Raw genomic sequence first — 13,755 nt, 5'->3', positions numbered from 1 at the left:
TCCAGAGGACATTCATCCAGGAACAGACATGGCTTGTGTGGAAATAGAAAAAGCTTTCAAATCTGAGCGGTTGTTGTGGTGGTTGGAGGCTCGAGAGGAAATGAAAGGATAGCTAACATTCCAATGGGCTATGGCAAAGGGGGAGAAAAATAGGCATACCCACGAGGACCGCATCAGCTATGCGGGTTTGGTGGGTTCGTCATGCGGGCTGCCCTCGGGTTCGCGGCAAAGTCCGCGCCGCTTGCATTTTGTGGCTATGGCAAAGGGGAAAAACAAATAGATCGAAGGGGACGGTGCAAATGATTCTTGCTTCACCACCGGTCTTGATCACGCCAAAATTTGATAATCCTGAAGAAATAATGCATAGATTGTTCAAACATTCAAGCCGCTAAAAAAAATACCGTGGTGTATTACTTAATTACTAGCTCAGGCTCGACGAAGACGGGCCTCAAAACTTCGACGACATAGTTGATCATTAGTTTGTCATCAGTGCTTGCACTTTATGCGGTGATCACTGGTGCCGTTACGATCAGGGGAAAGAAGAGCCCTGCTACCTTTTGGCTTTTGCCATCGATCCCATGCTGCCAGGCATCGCCAATTGCCAATTGCAAGACTGCAGTGCCTCAACAGTTTTTTTTTTTTGAGTAAACGTACCTGTATTACTGGATAAGGAAAACGTACAAATACGCATACAAGTACAGATATGTAGAAGGAGGATACATGGACAGCTGTCTCAACCATCTTACACAGAAGCCCTTGACAAAAACACAAATAACATTGAGGTCCCTGGACTCTGTTCAACCCCCAAACGCCATGGATCTACATCGACCGCCGCCGCCTTCGTTGATCCGTCGCCGGCCGCCGCCGTCGAAGAAGGCACCATGGCTACCCAGATCTGGAGGAGCCACATCGCATAGAAGCTTTGAAACGAGCCGCAACAGCAACCCAACACCAAGGCCGGGAAGAAATCGACGATGAAGGAGCATCGGTCGGGGCACGCCCCAAGCTCCTTCGACCATGGATCGAATCCCGCCGTCGACTCGCGCCGCAGGAAAGTCGAGGTCGATCCACTCTCCAGCCAGCCGCATCGCCCGCAGCTGTCAGTGTACCCTTGACGAAGCACGCCGCCGACCCCCGCCACCTTGTCAAGACAACGGGACGGTAGACCGCGCGGACTCCTGTACAGGATCCGGCGAAGTCGAACACCACCTCCACGCGCTCGTCGCCGGCACCGGAGTAGAGCGCCGCCGAGACGGGGAGAAGTACGAGAGGACTTTATTCCTTGATGACGCCGCCGCCGCCGCCATCTCAATGCCGCCGCCGGACATCTAAACCTACATATACTAGAACCTACACCTCCGACCAGGAGGAACCAGCGGTCTTCACCATCTCGCAACGGCCCGCAGGCCATCGAAGACGAAGAAGACCACCGGCCCTCCCGGTGGAGACTGGAACGCTGGCGGTCGCCTCTCCCAACTGTAGCTGGACGGGAGAGTTCGAGCGGATTCTATCCGACCATTGTCCGCTTGGAGTTAATGGAAATGGAAGGCCGTAGAGGATTGGATGGAAGCATGCCTTGCCAATGCCAACGATTCCAACAAGAGTCCACGCCGCGGATGACGGATCAGGACGGTGAGCCGGCGAGGGCGGATCCATTCAGCAGCCTCCACGTGCCCACTGGCAGAAGGTGAGCGGCCCGGGCAGCCATCCAACGGCGTTCGATCCCGCCATGCCGGTCAGCCAGCACAACGGGCATCGGCGTGGCATCTCGAGCGCGGGTGCGGGGTGCCCCAGTCACCACCACCCCCGCCACCCGACCCCCTCCCCCAGGCGGCCAGGCCCCAGCCAGGTGACCACTGACCCGGTGACCCCGTGAAGAAGCAGAGCACTGCAGCAGCAGCGCGGCCAGCGCCGGGCGCCGGCCCACTCCCCGTTCCGTTTCTCCGCGCCGCCCCAAGCCGACGACCATCGAGACCAAACGGAGTGGGGGGAAAAAGGCTCGCCAAAAAGGAGAGGTGGCATAAAGCCCTAGCTGCTTTTCTCCGCCCCGGAGCAGGCTGCAACCAGACACCAGAGCCACAGAGAGGTAGGTGCGCGCTCGTCTCCGCCCCTCGTCGCTTCCGGTGAATCCGGTCCTTCCCCCCGCCGCGGCATTTCCTTCCGGATTTCGCTCCGGCCCAACCGCCCGCCCGGGGCCTCGCCCGCGCCTGGCGGTAGGATCCATCTCCGCTTAGATTCGCCGCCGCCGGCGCGCGCTCTCTGGCAGGCTTGATCGGTTGCGAGCTACGGTGTCGCTCGCGCGTAGATGCTGCGAAAAAATTGCTGGGCTGTAGCATGGTTTGTCTTGTCCCCGGCCGCGATCGGGAGTATTGGAGTAATGTGGCTTGAGCTGAATCTGCTCCCAAGGTTTGGGAGCCGGAATGGTCAGGGCTCTGGCTCCTTGCTCCGTTGGTGCACTTACTTTTGGCACCGCGGCGACTAGCGCAATGGCTTCTAGTCTCGTGATGTTGAAGTTTCGCGTGTTCAGCTTGTTAATTGGTCGGTGTGGACAGTAGTGCACTAATTGGCCGCAGTAATCATTGTGCTGGTTGCCTGATTGGTATGACGGAGACGTCCACATCGATGAATTTGCAGATGCTGTGCTGCCTGCTTGATTGGCATTCAGTGCTCGCTATTTGGCATTGAGCTTTTAGAAGAGTCAACTCTGTGGAGTTAATGGCTTTGGCTTCTCGTGTCACATTGTGTTGTTGTAACTGTAATTTTGTTCTGCTATATCAGATTATGCTGTGTCCTGTACCCCGCTTACCTATGATTCGTTGTGTAGCAAACAGCTCCATGTGGATCTAGCGTTGCTTTCTCCTATTAGACGGAAACATTTTCCCAGTTAATTCTTTTTTTTTTCATTCTCTGAATGAAATTTGATAGGTGCAAAACTTACCCAAATTTCTTATGCAGGTTAATAGAGGATTGCCACTTTCAACTCATTGGTGCATCTATTTGTGATGGCTGCTGCTTTCAAAACAAGCGGCGGTTTTTGTAGCACAAAACAGCATCAGTGGCAGCTGTCAACTAGGGATCAGATTTTACATGGTTCTTCTCACTCAAATGTCAAACAATGCAAAAGCAAGAAGATAAAAAAGCCTTTCCCACTCTGTGTTAAAGCTACTTCCTCGAAAGTGGAATTGGATTTTAATGATCCATCTTGGAAGCAGGAATTTCAGGAAGACTGGGAAGATCGGTTTAATTTGCCAAGTATTACTGATATATATGATTTGAAACCAAGACCAACAACATTCTCACTCAAGAAAAACAGGTCTCACTGACCCCTTTATTCGGAATTGATTGAATTAACTAGCTTTGTTCTAAGCTACTAAATATGTGCGCAGCACAATGTTTTTTCATGCAACACCATCTACTATTACTCTGGCAGAACTCCTACAGGTGATGAAAATGTGGATATGTGGAATGGCTATGTTAACAATGCTGATCGGGCACTTTTGAAGGTCAGTATTCCCTTAGGATAATTAGCACAAGGCATCACAGTAAGACTAGCTTTAAAGTGAGTAATTGGGTTTTCATATGTCACAGCTCAGAACCATTACAAAACTGTGTGAGGATGGTTAACCACTCTGTAACAGAAAGGTAGCTGTTGCTTTAAACAGTGGGACTTGGGAGTCTTCAATTCACAAATTTGAATAATAGCTTTAAATTGATATGTCAATGGAAGCTAGAAATAATGCAATATGTTGTAAGTGGTTTTGGTATAAAAAATCAACTAATTTATTCATAAGTCAATTGAAGCATTTCAAAGCATCTATTACACACGTTGTCGCAGCATCTATGGAAGCATACATTTCAGGAAACAAATTTGTTATGTTCTTATAGGATATGCTGTGCAATTAACATATCATCCTTCTGTAGGTTATAAAGTATTCTTCACCTACTTCTGCTGGAGCAGAGTGCATTGATCCTGACTGTAGCTGGGTGGAACAATGGTGTGTTTACATTGACGTCTGCTTGTGTGCTGCTGTTCAACTCTCACCTTTTGTTTTCAACAACAAACCACCTGTTTGTTTTTTATTTAATTTAACTCATTAAAATGTTAGAAGGATGAAGCAGTGATAAACAGCTTTCTGTAGGGTTCATCGAGCAGGACCACGCAAGGAGATATACTTTGAACCAGAGGAAGTAAAAGCTGCCATAGTTACCTGTGGAGGGCTCTGCCCTGGTTTGAATGATGTCATCAGACAGGTTCTTATCTTTAAGAAATCCATACATTTCTGCATTTTCCACATTTCAAACTCAAACTTTTGACATCCACGGCAAACATCAACTTGAATAAGGTTAACTCAGCTATGGAGATTTTAGCACTACGGTATAAGGGATATAAAAGTGTGCTTACTGCTTACCCTGTAATTGCTCCAGTTAACTAGAATTAAATAAAAATATAAAAATGTTTAATTGAATTCAAGCTCAATCTTGTCAATATGCTTGATGTGAAATGCAAACGTAAAGTGGGCCAGCATTCTGCACTCCATATGATCAGTATTGTGCTTACTGCTTCCGTTTTTATCCTCGAACGCGAATTACTGCTTCCTTTTATCCCCTGATCTTGAAGTAGAAATGCCAGCGTTGTACTTCATTTCCCCCCCTCGAACGCAAATTACTGCTTCCTTTTATCCCCTGATCCTGAACTAGAAATGCCAGCGTTGTAACTCCCATTTCAAATATCTAATGGTACCAGCAGATATGTTCTGTAGATTGTTAGTACATGCTTTTATTTTAATGGATGGTCTTTACTCAATGCTTGGAAAACATCCAGAATTCCAGATATATTCTCCAACTTTCATACAACCAGAGTTGTAACTTAGTGACTGTTTTCTTGCAGATAGTATTCACCCTAGAGACCTACGGTGTTAAGAATATTGTCGGAATTCCGTTTGGTTATCGTGGTTTTTTCGAAAAGGGCCTAAAAGAAATGCCGGTAAGAATGCTTCTCTTTTTTATACATCATTTTCAGAAACTTATTGCTCCTGATCATGATGCTCTCAAGTTTCATTTCGATAACATCATCCAGCTTTCACGTTGTCTAGTGGAGAATATAAATCTTAATGGTGGAAGTTTTCTTGGAGTTTCTCGTGGTGGAGCTAAAACTAGCGAGATTGTTGATAGTATACAGGTAAGAAATATAAGGTTTTAATATCTAAAAATAGTTATTCCTCTTCTACAATGATATGAATACGATTTTGTAGGCCAGGAGAATTGACATGCTTTTTGTACTTGGTGGAAACGGTACCCACGCAGGGGCAAATGCTATCCATGAAGAGGTTCTTATGTCCCAATGAACTATCCTTTCAAGTGCATATTCTTGGTTAAATAAGTATTCTACTACACCCATGAATCTTTGTGGAATCCTTTTTAGTTTTCATCGTTACTTCTGTACAAAACAAAAATAGTTATTGATGCACATGTGTGCACAAAAATATATCTTTTTTTAAACAAAAAATTCTTTTATTCTGAGTTAATATTGCCTTCTTGATTTGTCACATTGAAGGTTATATTAATTTATATTCATCTGCCCACAATTGCAGTGCCGTAAGAGAAAGCTGAAGGTTTCAGTTGTAGCAGTTCCAAAGACCATCGATAACGATATACTTTTGATGGACAAGACATTTGGTTTTGATACAGCTGTGGAAGAAGCCCAACGAGCCATTAATTCTGCCTATATAGAGGTAGGTTGATGGTACTTGATTTGTAGGCTGTTCTGAAATTGACATTGTTAGAGATAAAATATTTTTTAAGGGAAAAATGTAAATTCTCTACTGTTCATAGGCCCGTAGTGCATACCATGGTATTGGTTTGGTCAAATTAATGGGGAGAAGCAGTGGGTTTATTGCAATGCATGCTTCCCTTTCAAGTGGGCAGGTCAATGTTTGTTTAATACCAGAGGTATGCAAATTTTACTCTTACGAAAGCTTAAAACTACCGATTTTCCCTCTCATGCATGGATGTACCAACAGAAGCTTACAATGTGAATGAAGGTCCCATTCACTCTAGATGGAGAATTTGGTGTTTTGCGGCACCTCGAGCATTTGTTAAAGACAAAGGGATTCTGTGTGGTTTGTGTTGCAGAAGCTGCAGGACAAGTAAGCAAAAAATCCACAGCTGTTTTTGGCCTCTAGCTACTTCTGTTTTCCACATATATAGTGGCAACGAAGAAACCAACTATTCAGCCTTTTTTTTGCCCTTTTCTCCTTTTTTTACAGGATCTGCTGCAAAAATCAGGTGCAACTGATGCCTCAGGAAATGTGATATTTAGTGACATTGGTGTTCACATGCAACAGAAGGTCTGTATTTGACAAGTTCTTTCCTTGGGTGGATTTTATAATTTATTGTTTGTTCTGTGAAGTAGGAGTAGCATTTAAAGTGCATTTTACTACTATCTGCTCATTTGCAATTGCTAAACCAAGGATTTCCCAGTCCTTTTGTTTTCTATTACTGCTATCATTTTCAGAAATTACCGATCATATATTGGCATTAAGCGACACTACTTTCACTATACAGATTAAGATGCATTTCAAGGATATCGGTGTTCCAGCTGATGTGAAATACATTGACCCAACTTACATGGTACGGGCATGCCGTGCCAATGCATCTGATGCAATCTTGTGCACTGTGCTTGGACAAAACGCTGTAAGTTGCCTCCTTCCCTGTACTGCTGCATGCCTTTCTACCTGTAAGCTCGCGTTATCTAGTTCCTTATGATGATGCCTGCAGGTCCATGGAGCATTTGCGGGTTTCAGCGGCATCACTTCTTGCATCTGCAACACCCACTACGTCTACCTTCCCATCACGGAGGTCATCAAGGCGCCGAAGCGCGTGAACCCCAACAGCAGGATGTGGCATCGGTGCCTCACGTCCACCGGTCAACCCGACTTCCACTGACCTGCCGTCGGCATTGTGTGACCAAAGCTGATGAAGTTCCCCCATTAGATGATTCATCATTCTTTTTGCCAATGAGCCCCACGCACATCACGAGGTTCCAAGATGACAGCCAATAATTCCATACTGAGATTAAACTTGGATGGTTTGTTTGCAAGGTTGTGCGCTTCCATTGTTCTAAAAAGCTGGATGTAAGCAGATTTGCCTTAAGTAATAAGCGAGTCTGAGGCCACACTTCTTTCTTCGTCTGTGGTTCAGAAAATTTTCACATGTAAACAGTATACATAGTTCCTCCCTTATGGTTTTTGTAAACTGTTCTCCTGGCCTAGCTCAGGCAGCCGCTTGCCCTATCCCGGCCGGCTGCTTTGAGCGAGTGAGCTCTGCTCGGCTGCAAGCTCAACTGCGGGAAGACCACCAGCCGCTGCGCATCCCCTGCGTACGAACGTCCTCAGAGGGCACCCAGCGCCCGCCACTGTCAAAGGAAAGCGCTGATTCCTCACCTCCTTGTGGCCAAATCAGGTTTTGAACTCCATACTCAACAATTCATGCACTATTACTCGTTTCGAAAGCAGAACTATATAACATGACCTAGTATTCCGTACGGCCAACTATGATTACTAATGCCATGATTTATGGAATACGCTCACCACTATCTTCAGATAGAGATTCTTAAATTATACTCTCTTTATTTCAAATTGTAGGTTGTTTTGACAAATCTAGATATATAACTTTTGCTATGCACTTAGATATATAATATTTCTACATACATAGTATGTATCTAGATTTGTCCAAACACTTAGACCACCCTCTCTAGCCACTTCGACCATAAAACCCAGGTGTTAGAGTGGGGGAGAGGGGGGGCTTTATCACTGGACCAACATTTCCCCTACGGCGAGCGAGCCGCGCCGCGCCTGTGGCTGCTGGTCTCAGCGAATCCCGCAGGGGAAATCGCGCAGCGGAAGAAATGCATGGCCGGTGGGTTTTGAACCCGGGACCTGGCTCTGGTACCAACTTAGACCACCCCCTCTAGCCACTTCGACCCTAAAACCCAGGTGTTAGAGTGGGGGAGAGGGGGGGCTTTATCACTGGACCAACACAAACAACCTTCACTTTGAAACGGAACGGATTAAGCATCTGCCATTTCAGCTCACTGTTAGCCTGTATGTCTCCTGAGGTCGAGTCTCTGTGCTGGATGCAACGCTTATGTACAAGAACTGAAGCAAATGGGTAGGATACGAACAGCATTTCGGTCTTGTAGCAGGGAACGTTAAACGCGGAGGTATGAAGTAGGAACAGGTAGCAAGGACACTCAAATTTTCGTCCCTATATTTTTTTTTGGCCAACACAAAACATCGTCTTCTGAAAAAAAAAGTTACAGCATTGTAGCAGAGATATTTACAGAAAGCAGATTAAGCTAATGTACGTTTCTTTTCTGCTCTATTTTTCTTTCCTCTTTGGCGCAAAGTTAAAGAACAAAGCCATTTGGCTGGAATTGCTTGCTAGGATACCGTGCACTCCAACAAGAAACACTATGCAAATTCACTTCTTTTCTCGATTAAAGTAAAGAGAATTCAAGCTTTAGGAATCTCCAAGCAGCATGCCATCATGTGGGTGGCTATATAATAATGTTGTAATGTAAAAAAAAAAAGAAGCAGCTTAAACCTGAACAGAGATAACATCGGATATTGCAGTATGGTACTTTTCTGCCAATCTAGGAAACTTGAGCTGGAGGGCATAAACCATGAAATGGCAAAACAAAAACATAGATAAGATCATCGAGCACAATAAACTAAGTAGTATAATAGTTTCCCTCTTTTCTTTTAATTTACCTAGGATAGAGAGCATCTTGGTTTTAACGGATTTTCTAAAGCGTAAAGCAAATAGTTTGTTGTTCGCTAAATGTGCCATGGAACAAGACTTCTCTTCTTTACAGAGGTTGCGTGGTGTGCAGGACAGTGAAGAGGAGAGACCGAGGAACTGGTCTAAAGATTCTTGCCTGCTTCCCAAGGTTTGTGTGGCATGGTCTCTTTATCCATCATGTGAGAACCTTCTAAAGCACAGTCTTACGTACCCCTCCAAGCCGCATGCATATGATTGTGATAGAATCTATCTAAATACCCTCTTGCTACCTCATTCTCTTTGGTCATCTGCGCCTGATATATAGGACTGTGGAAGTAGCAACGGCCATTTGCCTGCCTGGATGTATATAGATGACAAACTAGTGATACTCCAGAGAAGGGGACATTGGAGGGGGAATGGCAGGGCTTGCCAAGAGGCTCCTGGCCATTCTTCTATGCCTGTTGCTGTTAGCTCATCAGCAGAAGGCATACGGCTTGAAAGGCATTCATCTTTTCTTCAGAAGACAAGGGAACAAGCCGCGGATGCTTGCTGAAAGGGCAGTTGCCAGCCTCCACAGCAAGGGATACCCAGCCAAGAGAACTTCATCGGTTGATCCAAACAGGATGAGTGAGAGAAGAGTCCGGAGGGGGTCTGATCCCATACACAACAGATGTTGATGCTTCGGCAGATACCAGATAGTGGATCCGATTTGTGCCACTGATGAAGGGACACCAGCAATACATCAAATCGGGTTGTAGCACTTGATGTGAATATCCCAAAGGTGTCTTTTTTTTTTTCATTTTCATGTTGTCTTCTATTTTTTTGTTTCGACTTTGTTCTACAGTTTCATTGTGGATCATTTATGTCCTTAATCCGCAGTAGATATAGTTGTAAACAAGCTTCTTCTAAAATGATGTTTAGGTTCTGTATTAATCAAGCAGTCGTTTTGTACAATGCGCCAATATATTTGGACATCTGTTTGAAGTTTGACTCAGTTTTTTTTTTGCGGGTAGAAGTTTGACTCAGTTTCCAACAAGGAATTGAGGGGTATTAAGGTTGCTTTGTGACCGTCCCTTGTAAATTATCTTATGGCTTTGTGTTTTTTTTTTGTTTGGCCCTAGGGATATGAAACTATTCAAATTTGGTACTGGATGATACTACAGCAGATTGAATGAATGATCAATGCCGATATTTTTTTAACGTTTTCGAAAGAATCAATGCCGAGATTTACAAGCAATTCAAATTGGTTTCTGTGACAGAACCGCCAAGTTAAACGGCTTAATTAAGCGTAATGGCCATCATTTGAACGCATCAGACGCATTAGCTTAATTAAGTGTAATCTGACAGCATGTTTCCAACCCACAGGCCGATCGAAACACACTAGAAGTCTTGCGCGACGGCGAGCACAGACGGTACCAGCATAATATAATTTCACAAAAATAGATAATAACATAAATATTTACAAAACAACTTTAAATTTAGAATTTACATAAAATAAATGACAGCAGCGGAAGAGAATATGACCTGAGAGAAGGAAATTTGATTGAGAACCAATAAAACAAAACAATATCTATGAACACGTGAGGACGTCACATCGAGCCCACTGATGCGAATCCTGGTTAGCTTCTATACCTGAAACAGGGTAAACAACAAACCCTGAGTATACTAATACTTAGCAAGACTTACCCGACTTAGGGTATACTTAGCCCATTATCTAGACATGCAAGGCTTTTGGCTAGTGAGTTTGTTTTGCCAAAAAGCATCTAAAATAGATCCTTAACTTCAAAATTTTAGCTCCAAATTATAACAATCAATTGGCTAAACATCTATGATTTGCATATCTATAGCAACCAAGGTGGAAACATAATTAATTAGACAACATCAGCATTTATCAACTCGTTTTGTTTCATTTCCTTACTACGATGTGACTCGGAGATCAAGGTGCTCATGTCCGAGAGCGACTGACAGCGAATCGATCCGATTTAACCTTGCAAGGTGGACCTAACCAACACGGCACGTATTTGCCCCGTCGGACAATACGAACCAACCATTCCCCTCCCCGCCTCGAACTACAGAACCGCCCCACCTGCATATAGTCAACCGAGCCCTACGAGAGACCACCAAAAGTAAACATATGCATCCCAATTCTCCGCGGCCACTCGACTGCCCTAAGGGGTGGGTAGAAGTTCTGTACTTTCGAAACAAGGCAGTACTAGGCTTACCGGTTTCGACTACCTCCTACTCCCGGCATGCAGTTAGTACAATTCAAACATGATCAGCAGGGCCAACAAAGGTACAGTCCTCAATCGACTCGGACGGTGCTAAGACACCCAGGAACCCTGTCCTGCTGCCATACATATACATCATCATCATTCCCCGCCCGGTCTCATATTTCCATATCAATTTCAACAACTCAGGTACTGTATATAAGTATATAACCTATATCTCGCGAGTAACCGGAAATTACTCGACTTCTAAGTATCCTATATCTCGCGAGTGCAAAAAGTCACTCGACTTCTATCGAGAAGTATTAAGCATAGCATTTCTATCGTCCTATACATGCTAGTATAATTCAGGGAAACCTAGGGATCATGCAACTAGAGTTTCAATCAACTCCTGAAACGTAATGCACAAGTAATAAATACATATATAGGTGTCATAATTTCAAATAATAGGATGTGCTCCGAGGCTTGCCTTTTGCCGAGCGAGGTTAGTATTACTTGCGGCCTTGGGCTGGGTCTTCACGAACTTTTTCCTGGTCCTGTACTGCTGGTTCTGGACTTCACGACCAACTCACATACGACGTCCTCGGCTACGATTCTACATGAGTGCATATGACATACCAATTAATGCAATGCATATTTCTACACATACACATGCAATCATTGATCGAGCAATAATCAAATTAGTTATGTACATAAAGTAACAAGGCCGAGCACAATAGCAATGACACACATCTTGTATGAAATATTTTCTATATTAAACCTACAGACAAATAAACAAAGCTACACAATTTACCCGATCGTTGTACCGGAAAGGAAAATTGCTAGCTAATGACTTCAGCATACATTAAACTAGTTTTTTTCTGGTATAGTATACACTCTGCTCCTAGTCCATTCTATCATGATTAGCATCCTTCAGAATTATTATGTCAAGATTATACACCAAATGTTACATTTACAGGGCAGAAAACAAGAGCAACTACAAATGCTAGAAACAAATTAAATTGCATGACTACAATTTAATAGCACAACTAATTCTTACAAATTATAACATATAATTATACCTAACAATTTATTTTATATGGATTTATTATGATCTTTTATATATGGAAAGAAACTAATATTTCTAATACAACATGCCTAAGTACTAATAAAAATTATTTTTGATTAGCAACCTATATGTTCCGAACATAAATATTTACTAGCGACAAAACAATAGAAAACAACCCTAGCATGAAGTTTTCATGATTCATCAGCAAGCATAATTATTTATGCATATTCCTATTACTCATAAACTATTTATTAAACACTAACCAAGTTAAATCAATAACTCATGCACACGTGCACTAATAAATCTGAAACTTTTACCACATCACATACATCATATGACTAATCTACCATAAAAATTTCACAGCAAAAGGAGCAACATAACTACATATATGATTTTATCCCTAACAAGCATGAATAAAATTCTAGGACAATATTTTTCCACCAACACATGTCATATTATAGGTTCATTGCATATATATAATGACAAGGATTCCAAAACATCTTTATTTTCTATTTTATGATTTTTCCATGATTTACTATGCATTTTCAAAGCTTGCAACCACTTAAACTAACATTTAAACTAGAGCAAAAACTATTTAGAAACTGAAGATCAACCTGTAAGCAAAGTTGTAGATCTTAGGACAAGGAATCCAACAAATTTTAGTTTGCATTTTTCTGATTTTTCTATGATTTACTATGATTTTTCAAAGTTTCAGCCAATTATTACAAAACAACCCTTCGCAGCACTATTCACCTGAGTCATGAACTTCGCAGAAAACCCCTGGAATTGTTTCTATTGCTGCCTGGGGTCCGTGGTCGCGAAAACAGAGCAGGGGAGAAAAGGGGAACGGCGATTCCGGTCATGGGAGGGCTTGCTGGCGGCGAGGGAGGGGTGGAGGAGCGAGAGGAGATCGGCGCGGACCTGTAGGTGGCCTTGGAGCGCGAGGAGGTGGTCTGTTGCGGCGGCTCCACGGCGGGCGGCGGCCGGCGGCGGTGCTGAGCTCACTCCGGTGAACTCCGGTGACCGGGGCGGGCGGAGGAGAGGCCAAGGAGCTTCAGGGAGCCGAGGTCAAGCGGATTTGGGGGGTTGGTGGAGGGCGGGACGAGCTCGGTCGACGGCTCAGCGTGGACGTGCGGGCGGCGGCCATGGCGGCGGCGGTAGTGGCGGCGTTCTCGCCGGCGGCGAGACCGGTCGGCGGCGAGGCCGGTCGGCAGCGAGGCCAGCGTGGGGAGGTCCAGGGGCGCGAGGCGCACCTCATGCGTGCGTCGGTGAGGTGGAGGCGGGCCGGTGGCGATGCGAGGTGGCGAGCGGGGCGGAGAGGCACACGTCGGCTCGGCTCGTGGCCGCGCGGCCATAGCAGGCGACGGCGCAAGGCACGCGGGCAGGTGGCCGTGCGCGGGCTCGGCGCTGCGGCAGCAGCGCAAGCGAGCGGCGCACGCGCGTGAGAGAGAGGCAAGGGAGAGAGAGGCAGCGGTCGAGCAGCAGCAGCAGCGTGTGACGCGCGGCGCGTCCCGCGCTCTGGCGGTGCCGTGGCCAAATTGGTCACGGTGTCCCCGCACAGTGCAAAAATATCAGGATGTTACAATCCTACACCCTTAAAGAAATCTCGTCCCGAGATTTAAATGGAGAGGAAGTAAAGGAGAACAATCGATAAACTAAGGACAAGTATCGGACGACGTGGTTGCTAGTTTCTAGATTAAT

At 44.9% G+C, this 13,755-nt stretch overlaps 1 protein-coding gene and 1 long non-coding RNA gene across 2 annotated transcripts; both read left to right on the top strand.

Moving 5' to 3' along the window:
* Positions 1–2,071: 2,071 nt before the first annotated feature.
* LOC120712465 (ATP-dependent 6-phosphofructokinase 5, chloroplastic-like) lies at positions 2,072–7,254 on the top strand. The gene is made up of 14 exons (XM_039998251.1): positions 2,072–2,213; positions 2,956–3,313; positions 3,431–3,503; positions 3,922–3,995; positions 4,140–4,251; positions 4,889–4,984; positions 5,078–5,179; positions 5,253–5,327; positions 5,592–5,732; positions 5,833–5,949; positions 6,042–6,146; positions 6,267–6,347; positions 6,565–6,693; positions 6,778–7,254. The coding sequence occupies exons 2-14, from the start codon at positions 3,003–3,005 to the stop codon at positions 6,943–6,945; spliced, it is 1,584 nt and encodes a 527-aa protein (XP_039854185.1). The 5' UTR covers positions 2,072–2,213; positions 2,956–3,002; the 3' UTR covers positions 6,946–7,254.
* A 790-nt stretch (positions 7,255–8,044) lies between these two features.
* On the top strand, positions 8,045–9,907 carry LOC120712467. The gene is made up of 2 exons (XR_005690895.1): positions 8,045–8,221; positions 8,894–9,907. It is a non-coding gene; the product is annotated as an uncharacterized LOC120712467 (long non-coding RNA).
* The last annotated feature ends 3,848 nt before the right edge of the window (positions 9,908–13,755 follow it).

Source organism: Panicum virgatum, chromosome 6K, assembly GCF_016808335.1.
Source record: "Panicum virgatum strain AP13 chromosome 6K, P.virgatum_v5, whole genome shotgun sequence".
In the NCBI taxonomy this organism is placed as follows: Eukaryota; Viridiplantae; Streptophyta; class Magnoliopsida; order Poales; family Poaceae; genus Panicum; species Panicum virgatum.
The sequence above is the reverse complement of the archived record's forward strand: the minus strand, read 5'-3'. Positions and strand labels throughout refer to the sequence as shown.